Source organism: Dufourea novaeangliae, unplaced genomic scaffold, assembly GCF_001272555.1.
Source record: "Dufourea novaeangliae isolate 0120121106 unplaced genomic scaffold, ASM127255v1 scaffold69, whole genome shotgun sequence".
NCBI lineage: Eukaryota > Metazoa > Arthropoda > Insecta > Hymenoptera > Halictidae > Dufourea > Dufourea novaeangliae.
This window is the reverse complement of record NW_015373949.1, coordinates 436,503-459,411: the sequence shown is the minus strand read 5'-3', so window position 1 is coordinate 459,411 and position 22,909 is coordinate 436,503. Positions and strand designations below refer to the sequence as shown.

The 22,909-nt window shown below is 37.6% G+C and overlaps 1 protein-coding gene across 1 annotated transcript in view; it reads left to right on the top strand.

Moving 5' to 3' along the window:
- The window catches only part of LOC107186128 (discoidin domain-containing receptor 2-like), a 167,697-nt gene that overhangs the window by 5,277 nt on the left and 139,511 nt on the right, over nucleotides 1-22,909 (top strand). Inside the window, exon 2 of the mRNA XM_015573939.1 lies at nucleotides 5,485-5,590. Coding sequence (XP_015429425.1) covers nucleotides 5,485-5,590 — 106 coding nt within the window. The remainder of the gene's footprint in view (nucleotides 1-5,484; nucleotides 5,591-22,909) is intronic.

Below are 22,909 nucleotides of genomic sequence, written 5' to 3'. Positions count from 1 at the left end.
TTACCTTTACGGTAATAAAAAAGCAAAATATGCCGAAAATGCTCACTTTGGTTTTCCATTTTTAATGCGACAACAAACAAAAACGACTTGACAGATTCAAAAACAATTTTTTTTAAACTTAAGCTTGAAATGATAGTTATGAAAATATATAATGATTGTATAAGTTAGATTGAAGTTGTCTGCGTAATAATACAATTAACAACATTTAACTGAAAAAAAAAACGAAATAACTTTCCGAACAATCCAATACCTTCTGTACAAGTCCTTGAACAATTGTACGCGGGTCATCTTCATATCATGGACCAACAGCGGGTCATCATCAGTGGCGGGTTATACGTCATTATAAATGATGGAAGGCCACTCTCGACCTTTTTTACCTTCGAGACTTTCATCACTCTACGAAATACATAGTTTGTACCAATGTCGCACAGTACGTTCAGTAGTTGTACCTTCACCAAATAAAAGATTAATATTGCGAACAGTTTCTGCTGCTTTACGTCCCAATGTAATCAGATAAAGTAAAAAAAGTTAAGTGAAAACTGCAGTAGACAAACAGTTTTTTAATTAATAAATCAGATTCTTTTAAGCTTGTGGTTACACCGACTTCTTTGGATTACTGGGTTTGCAATTTTATTTCGTTGTTAGAAAAAAAGGTGGCTCATCGCTGGTTTATCCGCTTGGCCTACTTGAACGGCTTGAAAAGTTTCACCTTGACCTTGAGTTCAAACACCTCACCACGTCCAAAGTATGCTTCAACTGTTTAAACTTCTCGTGCTCATACAGATCAATGTAACTCCAGGCATGTTTGAATGACTTGCGAACGAACCCATCACTACTCTCGAGGCGGATTGAACGACGCCGGGGCGTGCTGTACGGCGCAAAGATCGCAGAAAGACGGGTTTTCAGCGCTCCGGAACCGTTATTCACGATCGATTTACGAGCGCGATATCTCACCGGTGGCTCGTTAGGTCGGACGTGCCGACAAAGGAAACAGATTCTACCAGAGAACGAGCCAAGTTTACCTCGGCTCGCTGGGGTCCCGAAAAGTTGCGCGCGTGGGTCGTGAGAATTCCAGGGGTGCGAGACATCGCGCCGCGCGCGATATATCGTGGCTTCATTAATAATAATAGCACGACGTGTTTGATTCTCGAGCGGCTTTCTTTGTCTTAACCCTCGAGAAGGCTATCCTCATATTGATTACCATTGATTTTTCCTGATACGCTCCCGTCGAAAGATTTATTGTCTGTTTACGACGATAAATCTTGAGTTATTAATTGAAGTTCACGTCGAGTTTCTCCGGGGTGAATCGGGATGGGACATGTGACCGGATGGGAAATGAACATATGTATGAGTTGAAATAAATCGACTTTAGAGTATAACCGTTTCGTATGGAATTTTGCTTCTGTGAAAATTTACCGAGCACGAGTAATTTTGTATATCGCTAATTAGAGCGCTTGTGAATCACTTGGTATTTCTACTTATAATAATAATAATAATAAAAATGTAAATTTATTTTACGGGAAGTCCCTTTTGTTACATGAGAGAAATACGGAATATACAGTATAGTACAAAATATTACCTTAAACAAACTACTTTAAAGTATAGAGTATAGAGTATAGAGTATAGAGTATAGAGTATAAAGTATAGAGTATAAAGTCACACGGGTAAAGTACTAGGAAGAAAATGTGGAATAAAACATAAAGATGGGTAGGGCTTAAGGAAAAGGAAGAAGAAAAGATGAGAAAAAGAAATTATGAGAATTCACGAATAGCGGCACAAGCAAAACGCCTAAAGGAGTTTAGAGAAGTGTTGAAAAAGTTAAGGGAGTTGCAAAAGTTGTTAGAGGTAATGAAAAGTCGATTGAGGCAGTTATGATGACCGTAATGACTTCGATGAGTTATAAGTAGACTACGGATGTTCATGCTAATATAGTAGATTTTTGTGCGGTAGTTTAAGAAAATTGGAATCCCAAAAGAATTTATTCTAATTATTAAGAGGGAGATTCTGAGGACAGTAAAAACCTTACTAATTTTTGTTATACAACTTATAGCTCGCCGGCGAATTTTATACATTTATAGCGTACTCAATTTTCTGAAATTCTGTATATTACGAAGTTTGATCAATTTGTATAGGGTTTTCGTTGTACATATATGGGATTTGATAAAAGCGATGATGCAGTAAAGAAATTCTTGTTTGTTTCTAGTTCGCGTAAATAAATGTTTGAAGATTGATGTTTGTATAAAGATCCACTGTCTACTTATAGTAGTTCGTTTCAGATAATTGTGCACGCTATAATTCCAAAAAATCCGCAATATACTTAGAATCATTAATAAGCGTATTATACAGTATTATATGTTTTCTGTGAATTTATATCAAAATATTGTCAAAAAGAATAATGTCACACCGTTATGAATGTTTACAAACACTAACGAGAGTAGAAATGACCAGTACAGTAAATCATCGATGAGTGTGCGAAGGGTCCTCGGTACTGAACAATTAAATATTTCATAAACTAATAGCCATATGCGGCTGAAACAAATATCATTGACTTCAGTATTTAAGCTCTATCATTGTGCTAAACCTCATTAAAAAGTCAGCGTTACATCTGGAGACCTCTCCTTGTCAGTGCCGAGGAGCCTTCGAACACTCATTGATGATTTACTGTATTTCTTGAATGGGAAGTTACACCTAATAAAGCTCAAAAGATAACACCCTATACCATGACCAACTGAAGGCTAATCATCCAACAATTAATACGTCTTTATTACATATTCAGTTATAAAATAAGAAAAAGTTTGTTTGTCATCGAGAAGAGCGCCCCTCACAAATAATCAAGAACGGTGTTTTAAACTGCTGTTTCTCTTTCCAAATACGATTTGTACCAAGAAGCATTCTCGACAATAAATACATACATACGTTACCGTGGGACGTTTCTGTATTAGTTCAATTGGGTGGCAAGTTGGCCCATTCACCGGTTTCGGAATGCGGGTACCAATATTCCGGCCAAGACAAATTCGCAGTCCGTAAGAATTTCATCTTACGATGATAACACCGCGCTCGAGATCCACCCGGCGGAATTACGACGATGGTATTCGTCCAAGAACGGTACAAACTTTTACTGATATTAATGGCCGCCTACATGGCCATTCTGTTCCTCGATGGCTTAGCAGGGATTCCTTGAGTTATAAGCCTCGAATTCTCCGCTATTAATTCTCGTGAGGGTCTCCGGTTACTGGCACAGGCGCAAACCCCCGTCCCCTGAGCAACCACCCCATCGCGTTGTTCCGGGTACACCTGCACTCGATATCCGGCATTAGGTGTTATCGTTATTTGCCATGCGAACGACGGCAAATTTTATCGACCCGCATTTTAGTCGGTAATAGAACTTCGATATGCATAAATTGCAAACGACGCGGCAACCCACCTCGCTTCACCAAGCCCCTGGCCGACGATTCGCCTTCGACGACCGATAATCGAGCCCATTCACGTAACCGAACCAGACGGCCTCGAGAATTCAATGTATTCTTCATTGCACATGGGCTCGAAATAATGCAAACCGCTGTTGCATGCGCCTCTTCCAGCAGGGAATGAGAAAATATCGTTAAACTCGGGGAATACGTTTCTTATCGTATCTGTAATTCGTGCAATTCTTCGCAGTCTCTCGAAGTGGTTTGAATGTGTAAATATCGAGTAGTTAGGTTATCATTTGTTTGTGATTTGATAAATGGAAATTAGGAATATTGACTGATTGATAATGTAAAATTGAGTATTAGCATTCCTTCGCTATAGTGGTATGAGTCTGAGATTTTGCAATTATTCGATTGGTTTTCTTTATTTTCTATACAGATAAATGTAAGGTCATAAAAGTGTACAGTTTACTGAATTTTTCATAGAACTCTCCATAATACTATAAAGAACAAATTAGGTCTTATGTAAAAAGAGTACAGATGACCAATCTTGCAGAAATCACAGTCCGTCAAGCAGCTCCTAAATACACCTTCGGAACGCATTTGTTCTTCATGTTCGCATAGTAGCGGTGATTGGGTCCGTTTGCACTGTACTTTCTACTTTTTAAACGTTATTTTCGAACGCAATCATTCAAGATGACCTACTTCCTTATATGACTTAATATGAATAACTCCTAGCTTAAATACGATTCATAGATTGATGAGTTAGATGGAGCTTTTAGAAACTGGGGTCCATATGAATCCAGGCACCACCGTGCGAGGGTTAAAAGATCAGCAAATTATGAAAAGAAAGTTGTTTATATAAATTTTCAGAGCTGATTATGGCAGACTTTGACATCATTTTTCTGGCCGATACTGAATTTCTCGGATGGGAGACCATGTCAATCTTCAGAAAGATGAATCCTATAACTTCCAACCATTCCTTTTTCAAAACTAATTTAACATCCGAGTAACTTTTCTTGTCAGTATAATCAGTAATCCCCGATATAGGTACTCATATAGGCACTCACACACAAAAGTGTTGTAGGTCCCTGAAATGCATCACTCGTGAGGTGATTTGAAACAAATTTTTCCTTAGCAAAAATGTTATTCAAGGTTTTGTTAACGAGACATTAACCAAAAACCCCGACCAATCAGAGTGCGAGTCTGTCGGCCGAGCTCCCGCGGTATCGTTCACTACCAATCGCAGCGCATAGCCAACACTCGAAATATTTTAAAAGCATATTTATCGACACACCACCAATGCTTCCAAGGGCTCGATCATCCTATTGACAATGAAACAAAAGTATCCTATTAACCTTTAGAAAACAAGAACCCTATTTTTAAGCTCCAGATGAACGCTTATTTTTCGTAGTGCAACACTATAACAAATATATAAAAGTTCCAGCTTTAAATTATAAAATGTCATGAAAAGAACCTGTCAATCCTCTAAAGGTTAACAATGAAATAAAAATATCCTATTAACACATAACCGACGAGTGAACCACAACTCTATACACAACTCAAACTTCTCACTGTCTGAAAAAAAAGAAACGTGATCGTTTGAACCCTGGGTCCGAGGTGTCTCGTACTTTCCCTGTTCGCAACGGACGCGTGACGTGAACAAAACCGTAAATAACCGCGGGTTTAGTCCTGGGTGCCGGACAATATTGTATCAAGATAGGCCCGTCCGTTCCTGGTTCCTGGTAGCCTGGGATACATTGGCGTCCTTGTAACGCTGCCGTGTTCCCCTATGAAACAATTTGATCGGTCCCGGCGATACGGAAACGTTAAGGCAGTCCTTCCTACCCAGGCGCAGCGTTCCTGGGTCTCCCATCTCGAAGGAGGCGGAACGGTCGTATACAAGAACGTAAACCGGCTCTATCCGCCGGATTCATCTCTGGTTAGCTGGTTATTTAGCCGTTTATGATCCAAAGAGGAAGGGGAGCGGGTTGCAGTCCAGGCACCGATACACACCCCTATGTAAATTCGTGGCGAACGGTTTAACCTGCAGGGGACCGTCCCTATTTTGTTTCAGCCCAATGCATCGCGCCGCTCGGCATGGAATCCGGCGCGATCCCGGACGCGGATATCACGGCCAGCTCTACCTTCGACACAGGAAACGTCGGCCCGCACCTAGCACGGTAAGCCTCCATTTTTCATTTTCGATTGCGAATGTGTACGTTCTTTTTGTGTCTATCTACAGTCTGTTTCGGAAAGGTGTGGACGCAATATCTGTGCAAAAACGATTATTTTTTATGAAACGCTTCATGTGTGTAGATCGAAGGTACATTCAGACAATTAATACGCATTCTCTTTCAAGGAACATCACTTCAGTGTAACACGCGAATTTTTATGCCGCTAAGAAATGTTTCATACGTGTTTTTTTTTAGTTCCTGATAGTCATATCTAGGGGATGAGAACAGCTCTCGAAGTTGTGGGTGAAAAATACATTTTTCTTAATATCCCGCAAATTATTCGACTTAGATAAGATGTTTGTTAATACAAATTGCGTATTTGTTTTCAGAATAAAAATAACTGCTCAAGTAATTTCTCGAAATACTAAAAAATAAAAAGTAATTGTTTAAACAAATTAGTATTTCGAAATCTACTTAAGCAGTTATGTTTATTATTGAAGAAAAACAGTATATTTTTGTTAACAAATATCTTTTCTAAGTCGAATAGTTTGTGAGATATTAAGGCAAATGTATTTTTTACTCACTACTTTGAGAACTGTTTTCACCCCCTATATGTGAATGCCAGCAGCTGCAAAAAAATACGTAGAAAATATTTTTCAAAATACTATCCTTGTACCAAACGGCATAAAAATCAGTATGTTGCGCTTGAGTGATGTCCCTTGTTAGTAGTGGGGTTAATCTCCTCCATTAGCGATTACCTATACATACTTTGGCAACGTCTCAGCATGTTTTCAATCAAATTGTCGGCGTACGAGATAGTGATTGGGCACCATCGACTAAATTAAACTATCGACTAATGACTATTTAATCGCAACATACTATCGACTATTTAGTCGATAGTTTTCAGCACCATTGGTGTATTTTCCTTTTAGAAATGTATAGTTTATAGATAGAATTTCAAAAATATAGGTGGTAAACAAGTTTTTTTAAACAATTACTAATATTCGATTTTTTGTAAGCTATTTAATATTGACACTTAAAAAATTAACTGCTTCAAATTTTTCATGTAAATCAATTAGGTTATAAGCAATAATTTGCACAGTTCTTGATAATGCATAAAAAAATATATGAAAAAATTGAATTGGTTTGCATATAAAAATAGGATTCTTTCACAACATATTGTGACAGACGGGAAGGTCAGATACTTTAGGACTTTTTACTATACCCGATGTAAAGTAATACATCTAACACAGTTTTGAAGACTTCATAAAAATTATTGAAACGTAATAAATATTCACATAATTATACTGATGTAAAGTAATACATCTAACACAGTTTTGAAGACTTCATAAAAATTATTGAAACGTAATAAACATTCACATAATTATACAAAAAAATGTCACAATTCATTCATCATTTTACACTCTTTAATATATGTTATCAGTTATGGGATTTAATATACATACTATTGTAAAATGTTCACTAGAAATGCGTCTCTTCAACAGTCGTCACTTACATTATCATGCGAATGTCTAGTTCTAATACTATTTTTTCTATTTAAAGTAACGAAAAAAGTATAAATGACGATAGTTTCTAATAGACTGACTCTTCTAGTATTACTTTTATGTAGAAATTTGAATGATTTCGACAACAACAAAATTGATCAAATGTCCGAGAATGTCTTATGATCGGCCCACTGTGCGTCGGCTCGTAAAAGGGAAGCCGCCGCGGCGCGCCAGACAAAAAATTATACGCTTGACCGGTTCCACGGCTCCCTTCCCCAGTGGTGGGGATGCCGACTTTACACTTATCGTGAGCAAATCGACTCACACTCATCGAGACATTACTGTATCGTTTTCTCTAAAATCGTGATTTTTTAGTTATGTCATTATTGCAGTAAGTGAACGATACGTTTACATTATCACAGTCTGCTCTTTATTGGGTATCAACTTTCAGAGATATCGCGTCCACGCTCTTATGGTACAGACTGTATCTATCTATTTGTCTTTGTCTTTCTCGATACCATTAGTCATTCGTGTCTACCGGCAGCCGCCTTCTGTTACGTTGGTTGGGCGCCATCAAATCGTAATCGGGCGGTGCACACTATACCAGAACGTATCGCAGGCCTCGAGCCTTCGTTGCGGGGGTGCGTTCCGTCTTTACAACGCGGTTATACGGCAGCTTGTATCCGCGAATAACTATTATAACGATGGATCATCGCGCGAGCAAGTTCGTAACGGATGGCTGATGGGGCAAGGGCAAACTTGAGAGCAGCTGCCCCGATGGAAAGTTTTACTGCCACGGGGTTGGAGGGATGGGGTTGTGGTTTACCAGGGGAAAATAATAGAAAAAGGTTTCGGGAGCTTTCATTTCTTTTGAGGAGTTCTTCTTTCTCGCGACGGAGCCAAGAGAACGGATCTGTGTTATGTTTCCTGCAATTGTGAACCTTGATTGCTCTGGTCTGGTTTCATAGCTCTTGTAGGATCTGGGATCGTGACTGATCTTATCTTTATTCGTGAGTTTTTTTATCAATCATTGCATTTGTCTTATTACTTTGGATTGTGTATCGTTTTGTTTTACATTTCGTGATCAGAGACATCTTCGGTTTTTTCGTAATTGTGAATAGTATGAATGATAATTGTGTTGCTGAAAAATAAGAAATGATGTTGAACGCACAGACCAGTTGTATCAGTTACACTTATGTACACTGACTATTTAATTTTATATTTTCGTGAAAAAACCGAACTCTGTCTCATCTCAGATTGTTACCATTGTTGTCGATAATTAACAGGTTAAGTGCTAAATAACACCCACGAAAAGTCCATGAAGTGGAACCTATTCTTTTAAGGGGTTGTGCTTACCTGCGAGCTCGAAAAAAGACATATACTTTCGGAATTTTTTTTTAAAAAACTTGAAGATTATTTTAAACATACGTCATTGTATTCGAAAGTGTACATTTTAAAGTGCTTATAATAATTTCTTCAATGCAAAAAAAAGTATAAATAGGGGAAATATCAGCGATCTCCCGGCGGCGTTTTTATTTTAGGCGTTTTGCGGTGACCACTGTAACTTTTAGTTCGCTTATCTAAGATAAAAAATCCGAACATATTTAGTTAATATATTAAATTATCTAGTACCTGATCGTTCATTATCCTGAAAAATTAATTTACCATAAAATGTCGGCTGTTCAAAATCGAAGTATCGATTTTCGTCAAAAAAATCGTTCATTTTTTATCTATAATATTCTATAAAATACAAACTACGTAATGAAGTACAAAAAGCCATTATCAGGCACTAGATTTTTATGTATAGAATGAGTCCACCAAAGCTGAATCAGTTCGATGCCGTGGTTCTCGAGATATTTTGGTTACCGATTTAGAAAACGTAGTTTTGAGACAAACACGTTCAAAGTTTCAAGTCAGGTTTACAACCGAATCAATGCAAATTGTTTATATATAGTTATTTTTAGTATTGCGGCTTCATATAGCTTTGTGTATTTACTAACACAACCAGAAATTGCATTGGGGCACAGTATTCATGACTCACGCACCCCTAGTAAGGAATTCTACCACTTTATATCTGCTCCGAAACTTCCAAGGCCGTATATGTACTTTAAACGGGCGTGACTCCGCCAATTTTGGTCAGATCAACTTCAAACTTTCACACAATATTTCTAAAATGATATACTGTAAGAAAATATTAAAACCCAAAAATCGATTTTTTAAAATGTATAGGTTGGCATAACCCCTTAATGATACAAGGCTACTTGTAAACCAAGATTTGTTAGAGTTTTAACTTTATTGAATTTCATAGGCCTTCACAAAATTTATTGTACTCAATGTGTTGTCATAAAGATTAATTTTTATTTGAGAATCAAACATTGTGTCACTTATAATATGGGTGACGTGGTGATCAAAGTGTTAATACAATTAGTGCAAAAGAAATACTACCTCTTAAAATTCTAAAAGCTTGTGTCATTTTTGCAGAAAATTTAATGAGAAACCTGTATAGGGGAATGACTAGATTTGTTAGCTTTATTTCTGGTTTACTTATTATTAATTTGTAAGGATAGAAGTTACACTAAATTTTACAGATTTTTTAACCCGCTTACCTCATCTTTTTGGTATCCTATGCAGAAATTTGTTTTCTTAAAGAGTCATTTTAAGACTATTTAAAACGTTTAAAAACTTTTTTTATAGACAACATATTTACTCACGATGAACAACGAGCTAGTAGTCACACTAAGACCTTGTTTCTAATGTTTGGATGTCATTCGTACTACCAAGCGTCAAAAAATGTTCCAAATATTGTCACTAAAGTGATAAAGTAGGCATAGACCCTGATGGACAAATGCAGTTAGCAGGTTAAACAAAATTCATTGAGTTTAAAATAAAATAAAGACACCTTTAGTTCTATAGTATTTTATACATATAATCCATTATGCTATGAATACATAAACATTCGTAGTCCACCAATGACAGCATCAAACCTAAATACTTCATTATAATTTTTGATTAATTACCACCATAAACAGCAGACTTACATCAAACATTCAGGAAACTCTCCACCCAACATTAAACCCTTGCTGACACCATGAACTACACAGAAAAACGGAACAAAAACCTTCAACGTATTTCTATAAAACAGATCTATCCTGTTCTCCGTTAACGTGCAATGTACAGTGGTTATCTAATAAGTCATTAACATGTTACAGCCCACACTAAAGCGGAGTGCCGCGCGAAATAGCGATTTACTTGCGGGAACCGAGGCGCGCGCGATACGAAAAACTAAATCAGAGGTTTATGCGGCGAGACAAGTAGGCAGTTTAATCGGTCGAATGTACACGACACCGACGAAAATTAATACTTCAGGATTCATTAATTGTGACGCGTTCATGAATACTAAAAACCGTCGTTCCCGACGCTCGTTAATACGTGAATCCGGTTTATCGGGTTCGCGTGCGCGCACAGTGAAAGACGTTTATCGCCGGGTAAACAAAGAGAGCAGACCGCGTCATAGCCTGGTAATTATTTCTAATCGGACCGTCACTCCCGGCTCCCTTTTCCCATTTATATGCGAAAGCGTGCGGCAATTATTCCGTATTTCTCACTGTCGCGCCGCACAAAAATGAAAATGCAAAAAGAAAGAAAGTAGCAAGAGAAAGAAGAAATAATAAGAAACAAGGTTCGGTCAACGGTGGCACGCGAGAAAGTTGATAAATTCTAATCGGGGCGATCTAATGCATATTCCAGGAAGAATAAATTTCGCCGGGTAACAACGTGCAATTAAATCACCGCCTCGTCGTGTCTCTGGTATGTTTTTCTATTTTCGTTACCCCGGGCACGAGACGTCGTTTCGTTCGCCCCCGGATAATTAATATTTATGCGGAAGGCTACCTACGAGCGAGGCGGTATTTATCTACGCGGCTTCCTTGCAATTAATTTCCCGCGGATCGTTCGATCGAGCGTTGATCGAACGCGTGAAAGCTTGTCCTGTGTGTTGATCGCGATTTTTCAAGAAACACGTTCAGTCGATGTAAATAGAGCCTCGTGGTTGGCAACCGTGGAAGAATAATTTGATAGCGTAGTAATGGTTCGACATTCGAGGTTATAGGGACGAGATACAAGATAAGTAGGTTTAATGTTCACTCGAACAAGAAGAGTATCCCAGGTGTCTACCTCCGATTGCTTTGGTTTGCAGATATGTCGTAGAGGACCAAAAAATAAGAGATACGTATTTTTTTATATTGGCCAGTTTTCATGTTTACGGGGCGATACCACCCCTTAAAGTTTCAACCTGGAAGTACTAGGTCGAAAACCAGAGGAGATACACGAAAACTTTTAATAGGTCTAAAAAGCCAAGCTATCGAGGCTCGAGTTTCGAGCAAATAATTACATTGTAAGGTGCTGAAAACGTTTCCATGTCGTCGTGAATGCAGCGAAGCGAACCAGAGTTTGTTGCGTTTAACGAGGGATTACTGTACACTCGTCGTGCAATGACCAATGGGCAATGACGAGTATATTCGTTATGTGAAAGGATAAATTATCTTCTGCTATAAAAATTGAAATATATACTTCTTTTATTAGAATAAAGGAATCAAACGGTGTACAGTTTTTATGTACATACATTTTTCATGTTTCTGTTAATTTTGAATTTCTTATGCTTGCATCAATAATATTTGTTATAAGATTAATGAATTTTGGAACAATAAAATTATTGTTTTTTTTTTAAATAAACTGACTTGTAGTATTAGCTATTTTGTTGTTTACTTTAATTCGCATGATTTAAGTAAAAATTATTATATTTTGTTGTTTACTTTATTTCGCATACATTTAATTACATGTCCATATATCGTGATGTGAAATTCAAACTTACTTGTCTCTAAAAGGTAGCCAGTTTCGCGAATATTTTACAGTATACGTATGTGCCAAGCGAATCCACAAAGTAATGTCCGGCCAACAATTTAAAAGAAAACACTATTCTCCTGTTTAAGTGGAAGGAAAACAATATTAAATGATAGCGAACAATACCTACATACATACGTACAGTATTTTTCCACATAGCCGCCATTGTCTTACATGCATTTGGTATGTGGTTGCATAAACTCTTTTGAACCTGCCCCAAAAAACTCTTCCGCTAGTAACTTCAAACAGTTTGTCACTCCTGTCATCAGTCCATCACGGCTTTGAAAGTTCTAGACGACAGTATTCCACGTTTTTTCTTTCTAAGGCGCTTCTCAGTTTCTATAAGATTTCACAATATATATCAGTATGTATTTCAAAACGATGACGGACCGATGACAGGAGTGACAAACTGGGTGAAGTCACAGTCGTAAGACTTTTGATCCAGATTTAAAAAAGCTGTTGCAACGACACATCAAATGCATGGAACTGAATTGCGACTATGTAGATATTTTTCTACATAGTCGCAATTCAGTTAGATATGTTATTACATATCTACAGTAGCTGACCAAAAACACAACATATTTCTGATTGTTTTTATTTTTATTGTTTAACAATTACTGAAATTTTAATAGTACTCTCGGCGGAATTTGTGTGGGCTTTTAATTTACTGTATATTTTACGTACAATATGTACTATATTAGGTATAAAACATCTATTTATTACAATATTTGACAAAATTTTGTCCTATTATCAACATAAATCGTATTTGTTCTTAATATTTGGAGATACAGCCATTCATTTCAAAAACCTTACAAAGTTTCGGAGTTAGGATTTAAAAGAATATTTGTTCTTTTCTAGGTTGAATTTCCTTTACATGTGTTATGGTGAATTTGTATTCTTTGGGCCAATGAGATACACGTGGATTGATTAACTAAATTTTTCCGAAAAATGAAGTTAGAACAGTCAAGAACTCGTGCGACGAATTGCTGACCAGACCTTGCTTCATGAATACGCCTCGTATTTTCGATTTATTTTTCAGTCACATGCGACCCTGTGTACACCACGAGACAACCCATTCATTCCCAAAAATCCTCCCTTCCAGCGATTACCACCACGAGAAGGGGGGATGGGGGGTGGTCTAAAGAAAAACACCCCATTCGTCAGCCGCCAGAAGCCGCACTTCCGCGAACTGTATAGCCTAGGTAGGTCCATTCTCCGGGAGCATTAGAAGCCCGCCAGCCCGTAGCCCTCTAATACAATTACCGTGGAAGGATGTTCGACGTGCTCCGCCGGTGTAAAAAAAATATTACACCTGGCCAGTGGTAAAGGGTTGCCCGTGTAACGCCTCTTGTAGCCGGCAGTGCAACGCATGAATACGGGATGCGGTGGTTACGCGTGCGCCAGCTCTCTCTCTCTCTCTTCATCCCCTTTACCTTGTCTATCCTTCACCCTCTGGTCCCTCATTGTCCTCATCCGTTTCGCTCACCAGTGATTCGTCCTCCCCTCTCTTTCTATCTCACTCCGCAACAACGTTCTCTCCCATCCCTATCGTTTAGATATTAATGCGTACGGTCCAGTATTCCATCGGGCGGTTGCAGTGCAACAGCGGTTTATACGAATATTCCATCCCACGGGACATATCCGCCGTACAGGCCGCGGTTGTAACTAGGAGCGAGGCCGGCACGAGCAACGAGAGAGGAACACAGCGAGCGAGCAAGCGAGCAAAAGCGTGTCCCGGTCGGCGGCCCCCGCGGGCTCTCCGATATTAATACATTCCATTACCGCAGACAATGACCGGCTGAATGGGCCTCTGACTCTTGATGAGCTCCGGGACGCCCCCACATCCTATCCGAGAGAACCTCCTTCGCTCGTCCACGTCACCGTCTAATTTAATACACCGCGGACCTCGGGCGAAGGTGCTTAGAATGGCTGATGCCGCCGCCGTCGTGTAACGAGAGGAAAAAGAAATGCCACCGCGATATGCCCTGGAACGGACGCTTTGTAGTTACCGACTTGGCGGCCATATTGGTCTTAACTGAGCGATGCCGAATCGTCGGGGCGATAGATTTTGTATGGAGCTTCTGGTGAACGTTGAAATAAGACAGATGGAATATTATTCTCTTACTTTGTACGTTTTGATTGTTGGAACTTAGAGAAGGGTCAATATATACAGTTACAGTAGCGGATAATAAAAATTACTACTTTTACGCTTTGTAGTCACCGACTCGGCGGCCATATTGGTCTTAACTGAGCGATGCCGAATCGTCGGGGCGATAGATGTTGTATAGAGCTTCTGGTGAACGTTGAAATAAGACAGATGGAATATTATTCTCTTACTTTGTACGTTTTAATTGTTGGAATTTAGAGAAGGGTCAATATATACAGTTACAGTAGCGGATAACAAAGTTTCTACTTTTCCGATTCTTTATATTTCTATTATTAGGTTGGTGCAAACATAATTGCCGTTTTTAATCTTCAAATTTAAAGCAACATATCTCAGCTCGCAGTGTACGTTACTAATTGAAATAAGAACCATTAGATTCTACACATTTTTGCTAACAAAAGACAAGCTTATTTATTCCAGTGGCGTAGGAGTCTGGATTCCTGGAGCTGATAAATTCTTCGAAGGCATTTTGAGCTGTTTGGACATTGAAGACTTACAGGAAATTATCCAGATGTTTGAAAACGTCACTATTCGATCGAGAAAAGCTTTTGTTGCGCGAAGGCACAGAACAGATTTCGTAAACGGCGATTTTTTTTATCATCTCTTGTGTCGCTTTCACTGTCCCCGCAGTCGTGCGGTATCCATTTGTCGACTGTCTTTGACATCCCAATTTGGTGTAAATGTCGAGCAACTGTGGATTGCTCAACATTGAGTTTTTGTGCAGCTTCTTGAGTAGTTTTACGTTCGATAATGGTCCGCAATCGATTGTTGTCAATTACAGAAGGACGGTCACGGCCCTCTTCACCTTCAAGGTCTTAATCTCCGCTACGGAATTTTTGGGGACCAATATTGTGTCGTACGTTTATTGACAGTCTTTACTTTAATTTCAAATACCAATTGAAAAATATGTAGTTCGAATACGTTGCACATCACTAAAAATTGAACTAATACCAACGGAATAATATAAAAGTAAAAAACAATCAAAACGTCTTCGTGTTATTTCGCCTATCGGCATCGGCCCGTTCGGATGTCAAACACGTTCGGGTTGTGATTTACTTAGACGATATTCGAACGTCATTTATTAAGGATCGACAGTTAAATGGTAACGTTGCCGCCGTAATCTAATTCGAACCGACTTCCGGATTGGCTGTGTCGTTAACCCAAGAACGAACGACGCATTTTACACAAAAATTTCCAGCAAGAAAACAAAGAGACATTAACACGCGAAGATTATCGGTCTTCTTGTCGAGGGGTGAACAACCAGAAACTAGAGTACATACACCAGTAAATAAACACCATTATACAGGGTGGCCCACATAACTCTTAACAGCTCAATATCTCGAAAACTATTCCATCGATTTTAAAGTTCTTGATCTTAAATGGCATGAATCTGAAGGGCCTTTCTAACTACATAAACGTGAAGTGGCCCCCTCTTCCCCTTTAAGGGGGGGGGCGAGGGTACCTGTATAATTTTAAATGAAACCCCCTATAAAACGTTACATATTTAGATTCTACAGGAAAAAACAAGTAAATTTTGTCTGAAACATTTTTTTGTCAGACATTTCCATGATGAGATGTAACAGATTGAAGTTTAGAATATACTGTTAGAATGTATACAAACAAGTAAATGATCTTTATCAATTCCTTGAAATATATTCAAATAATTTTCACGCTATTGGTTAGAAATGTTAATTTACTGGTTAATATTCATTTACTGATGAAATCTGTATTTTTTCTTTTTAATTTAATTGTTTACATTTTTCTAAATTTACAAATGAAGATATATATGTTATAAAAAAGTATAGATATTAAAAGTCTAATTTTCATGTGCCGAATATTTATTAATATTATTATTCTTTAAAATTCGACTTTAATAGTTCAAAAATCTCTTAAATGTTCATTCATTGGTGCGTTCACTCTACGTAAGGAAATCGAGAGAACTGGTTTCCGGAAAGAGCCGTGAAACGATTCCTTTTTCCACGCACAACAATTTTCGAGTGCGCTCGCCTCGAGAAACCTCGAGCACTCGACTCGCCTCGCTGCGTTTTACTTCGTTCGAGAAGATTCGCGCAGTCTGCAGCCCTTTTCGCGCGCGCTCCTCGTGTTCTCGTCTTGTTCACGTCTTGTTTTCGTTCAACGGTCGACTCCAGAATGGACGCAATTAAAATGGTGGGAAAGACGCGCGCGCGAGCCGTCACCGTTCAGAGAAATTGCGGTGGATTGAGAAATCAAAAGGTAACTCGCGACGACAAGTTTCGTTCACCAGACGAAAATAAATATACGCGGCGATTCAAGCGGGGAGAAATTCAATTGCGATTCACGGGGTCGAGTGCACCGCGATAAAACTGAGAATGTAACACTTCGGGAGTCTCGAAGAAGATCGCTGGGCATGATACATACACCTATTCGTTCGTTCAACGTTACGCTGAACGGAAACGTTTGAGAGGAGATAGAGAATTCATTTCATGAATAAAAAAAAGCTCGGTAAATGTGTATTCGTGAATACAGTATAGCTTTTTTTTTTTAGTTGCACTGTTCCATTTACTACCGTTCACTTCCTATAGTTTCACTGTTACATTTACAATCTTTTTGGATAACGATACCAGGATGAACTCGTGGTGAGCTCACTGGTGCGAATTTGCACCAGAAAAAATGTCACGTGTTGTGTATTATAAAAATCTTACTTTCTTAAATTAACATTTATGAAAAACATAAAAACTTCCTACGAAACATGGTTATTGCCACTGGATTCCTAAGGAAATTCTCTATCAAAATCATACATTGTACGTAAACATTACTATTATTTCTGAAAGTTATAAGACGTCAAAGTATGAAAATCTCGATTCATACCAGGGTGCTGGTATGAAGTGAGCCTACCACGGGTTAAATACAGATTGGAGGAATTTGTTAAGCAGTAACTTAATTTCGATATACGAAAAAGTAGACGAGTCAAATTTTTTTTAGCACTTAGGGTAAAACTGGGCTGTACACTCCATTGACAAAATGCCATACTATTATTTTATTGATAATCAAAATTTTTGTATATTTTCGACGAAACGTAATAATTACACCTATACTATAAATGGGTTTACGAGGGTCTGAGGTCGGTGTTTCCGAAATGGTGGTACAGCCTGGAAGGATGTGATTCTTTATGCAAAACTAAGTCGAAAATGTAGATTAACATTTTTTCGTACGATGTTTTGTTTTCGAGATAATTGAATTTGAAAATCTGCTGGATACGCGTGCAATCGAATAGGACCTGAATAACACGTCTGTTCATTGCATTCTGTTTCTACTTATTGCCACTATTTTTAAAATTGATTATCTTGGAAACGAAGCATCGTATGAAAAAATTTGACTCTACATTTCCGACTTATTTTTGCATGTAGAAGCACATCCTTTCTAGTCGCACCGCAATTTTATAAACACCCTCTATAATATGATGGTATTACTAAATTTTAATTATCCCGTTTAGTTGAAATCGATGAGAATCAATGATGGAATGTTAATAGAGAGCAGTCAATACGATTCTGCCATCCTCTCGCTGTCAAAATATTTTCAAGAATCTAATAACTTTATAGATAATTCTTGTTTAACCCTCTATAGCCTTGTGTGATTTTGAAGTTACATACCGCCATATCGATATTTCTTTGGTCTAATTTAATTTGTGGTCGCTATGTGGCCTACACGTCATATTCTAGAACCTCTCATTGGTAATAGGTAGTATATTAATTAATATAAATAGGTTCCATTCTTTGTAGCGATTATCAATTCTCGCTTGTGATACCAGGGTAAGAATAAAATCTTTGAAAATTGTAAATTCATTGTTAATTTATATTTAGAGGCTGATATTCATTCGTTTTAAGTTAAATAAATTTGTTCATAGTCATGAACAAAATTCAGGCAACAAATGATTAACGAACTCTATCTTCTGACGTTTCCAACAGATAAGCTTCAACTGAGCACGAACAGTGAAACATAAAAATTTATGGGGCACACCAGTTATCAACAATAATTTTTATGAGAAGCATCGATCAACACATGCCCATTGAAATCTCTTTTTACTACGAATTGTAATTCCTATTAGATCCCAAGTGAACGTCCTTTGGCCACACTGCGTATAATTCCTTCGTGAAATTAATGTTCTTCCCGGATTGTATATCTTTTGTTAATGACAGTTTTTCCTCGGCGTTGCATTTGAAATCTCGGATCTTCGCTTGCTCCGCTGAAAGATGTTAAAAAAGTCCAAGCTGTCAAGATACGGGGTGACTCTGTGTAAAATAGAAATATACGCCAGCATCCAGCAAAGAACGCTGTGCAACGTCCTGTCCCGTGGACTTTTTTATGCAAGTAACGGCTTTAAAAGCCATTACTTGATACACTGTAATTTAGAAAGCGCAGATAAGACTGTAGCTAGGAGGGCTGCGCGCCGCTTTATACTCACGCTCGATTACAGGCTCGCTGTAGAAGATACTAAAGCGAATCCTATTTTCGATCTTTCTTGTTCACGGTCGAGGGAGGGTCAGTGAAATCGACCAACACCCTCGAACGCACACTTTAAGGGTACATTTTGGTGTGAACGCCGCAAAGAACGGCTTTAGGATTTTTGATCTAGTCATTCTGAAGTTTATTACATAATATACATTTTAAGATATAAAAACATTTTTTACGTTATTTTGTTTAATATATTGTATAAAAAACGTAAACGGTATACCTAAAATATCGAAATCTAGTCATCTGAAATCAAAAAACCTGAGTCTTTTTTAAACTTCCCAGGATTGTTATCATATGAAGCACTTTTATTGAAAAATAATGAAAATTCGCTACTTGGTACCTGTTTTTGTGAGTCTTCCAAAAATAGGTAATTTTTTCTTTAAAAACTGTTAAATAGAAAGTGTATTTGTTAACCAAAACTTCTGAATCTAGTTTATACGAAAGATTGATTATTTACACTATGTGTTATAATTTTTTTTAATTTCCAAAAAGCACCAGTCTGATGTTTTCAATGTCTAAAGTACTTTTTGAAATATTTGGAGCACAGCTTAATTATAATCTCTTCTTATGGCAGAATGGTTGTACCTCAATCAAAGATGAAATTTTTCTGATTTTACAAAATATATACTGTTTAATAATCACTTCATGATAGTTTGGTATTAGGATAGGTAGAGGTCCATTATTTGAGTAACTGTACAATTATTCCTTTTGTATGTAATTGGTAGCCCAATTTGTCATTGATTCTTAACCCTTCACTGGTGAGGTGAAAATCTTATTATGTACTTATTAGATAACGAATTGTTTAGCATTCTCATATAAAAAGCATCGAAATAAAGAAGCATCTCTGTAAGTAACCATTGAATAAAAGTAAAATATTCTAAAACATTCGTGGGTTCCATTAGTTAGGGCGCTATTAAATTGTATAAAAACACATTGAGTTTCCTAACAGGAACTCTTAACATTTTATAGATATAATTCGTAGTATAGTAATAATGATAGTAATGCGTGTTCAAATCAACACGTAAATATTTATATTGTTAGTACCAAAGACCTGAACATATGGATCTTATATCATAATACTGTCCCAAGAGTAAAAACTGTGGCGTTAAACGTGTTAACCCTTTACGCGGTAGTGGCAATCATGTTTCCACCAATTTATAATGTTTTTCTGTTTACTTTTAGTTGCTGGTATTTTTTTGTTTTCGTCTAATGGTATTTATAGCCCTTGCTTATTTTCCACGACCTTATAAAAAGTGAAGTATTAGAAAACGATGTCCAGAATGGAATTGATAACATAAGGTATATTTAACATACTTGCTTTTATTCACATATACAGTGATTCACAAATTTGTTCACGGAAGACTGTTATCTTTATTCGTTCAAATTACGTACCAAATTATGACTTTTGTTTCAAAATTAAGAAAAACTTGTCACAAAAGTATGCTTCAGGTAAAAACAATGATGATACATAAGTAGATATTGCACATAAGTTGTTACATTTAATTATTATTCCGGAAGTATGTGAACAAACGTGTGTCACTGTATAAGAATGCATTCAAACATTTCCCCAAGTAACTAGATTTCTTTCCAAAAAAAAAGAACCAACAGAACCAGCGAGAGTACATCCAATCGAAATATGTCGGAACAAGGTAAATCGTGCTTTCGTTCGAAACCGGGGCAAAAAAACGATCGACGGTATAACAGAGATCCGGTGGTAGTATCACCGTGAAACAATAATTCGGGATTAAGAAAGATCGTGTTCGATTATTCGTTGCACACGTTCCGGTGATACAGAATCGAAAAACGGAATTCAATTTGCGCGGCTGGTATCAGATCGGCCACACGGCACGAGACAAATTTCCACGGGGTTCGATAAAGCCCTGGGCTCCGGGAAATTCCTCGAAGCAATACACCCCGGCCTGGGGAATCGGAGAGGATCGTCGAACGGTACAGATAAAACAGGGGGAATCGTTTGGCAAAAGTTCGTTTGCTAAGTGCCGGGAATTTCTTCTTGATTTTCGCGACGAAACACGACGGACCCTTAAGGTGGGACAGCTTCTCCACACGGTTGTATCGCGATAACGTTTATCGCCGTGGCTGAGGTACGGCTACAAATGTTCCCTCGATCTTAGCCCCGGCTAGATATTATCCTTGGTCGTGATACCGAGTCATCGTCACGGCGCTTAACTCGAAATTGCTAATGGGCACAGGCTGATCTTGGAAGATCTAGTCGAAAAGGTTGGACGGGGAACTTCGCATCGAGTATCCTATTTAGTTAACGATTACAGGTGGTCAGGGGGATAGACTGAAGTGGCGAGAACCGGGAGACAAAGGATAATCTTATCGAGTAGATACCTGGACTCGTTATTAACTTGCCGAGGTAGTTAGCTGGATCTGGTGTATCTTAACTGATTCTGGGTTTTATATTGTATTGAGGATAGGGGCGCTTTCGTTTGTGTTTGTTTCGTTGGTGGGAAATGTATCACTGTTTGATTGCTACTTTAAGTGCGAATGTGTAGAAGGTTACTTCGATTGTTTTTATAGTAATGTAATAATGATAAGGTCTTTATTACACCAGTAGAATGTAAATGAATTACTTTGTTAAATGTTTTAATGATCTCTGTTTTATTGCGTCTTTATTAAACGGAATTGGAAACCCACTTTGAGTGGGAAATTCATAATAGATGAATGTGTAATTTTCATAGAAATATGTACATAATCGTAGAATATACGTAGAATGTACTTCCATATAGAATGTAATTCATAGTTGTAGAGAGCAGAGAACAAATTATTTTTATATTCTACATTTTAGAACCAAACGTTCTTATTCTACTCCAATTACTAAAATATGTTCTCCGACGTTATTCTAAAGTGATTGATATCTGGAGTTCTATTTTACAAACACTTCAGGCTTTAATTGTTGAATTAGATCACGAATCTCTTTCATTATTTATTTTGAATTATTTTTACTGCTCTGAAGTACTACAATGAAAGAAATGAAACTTAATTCTACATCGTAATGAATAAATGAAAAAGCTGATTCATCAGAGACCCTTAATATCCCATAATATCAGTAAAAAAAACATTTCCATTAGCCTAATGGGTATATAGAATCGTAACATAAATTCATTAGTACGTTCGTTCCTGCTCAACGTAGTATCAGGCCATGCGTGCATCTCTTTATTATTATTATATGACTTCATTATAGATGGAACACATTGTTAAAAAACAATTCGGATACTTTCCTCGCAAAAACTCGATGAAAATGTTGTTACAAAACTACTTTAGATGTTCATAAAAATATTGTTCAATACTGTATTTTAATTCGTTGATGTTTTCAAATTTTTTTACCAACTAAAAAGCGTCGCAATGCCCGAAATAGATGATAATCACTCTTTTCTGGTATATTTCAAGGAAAACTTTCTAACTTCCAAAATATTGGCAGCAAAATAAAGACAAATTGATGTGTGCTACCGATGACTAACAGCAGACTATAAGTTTTAGGAATAAACACAAAATGTAGACTATGGGTCGCACGTTTACATTATGGCTCACTATAAATATTGTCAACTGTGAACATTTCTTTAAACCGCCCGACAATATTTAAATTCGCTATTTCAAGCATTCTATTGTTTAGCGAACAGATTCCTTTAATAAACCGCAATCTCAATTTCTTTCTTAATTTCTCAATACCATAGTTATGAAATTTTTACCCCAGTCTTCCCTACGCTATAATTTTTCAAAGGTTGGACCAGCAACCTGACATTTCACTTCAAACGAGTTCCATTGAAAAGGAACTCTGAATAAAATTTGTCCGTAATTTCATTATTAAAAATGTAGATTCCACGTATGATCAGGCAAATTTCGTGGAACATTCGAATTTTCAACCGCCGAACCCTCCGGCGATAATGCTTCCTCTTTTCCGCGCGTCTACGCGGCCCGAATTCGATAAACCCGCCCGCATGTCAGTTCTCTTGGCCAACGATGTCCATAATACCAGGCCAGCGTATAACGTTCAGATAGTGGGCAGAACGTTGTCACGACCTCCGCTAATTTCGCCGAATTCAGAATCACCCTCGAAGCGGTAAACGCGATGGAAAATTTAAGTCCGTCAAGAGATATCTCTCCACCTCGCTCAATTTAAGGGGGCAGGAGAAACAAATCATCTAAAAAATCGATTTTCGGCTCTTACTTTTTAATTAATGTTTTTCTGAACATTTCAAGACCAATTTCAACAATTTCTAACGAGTGGAAGTAAGTGAA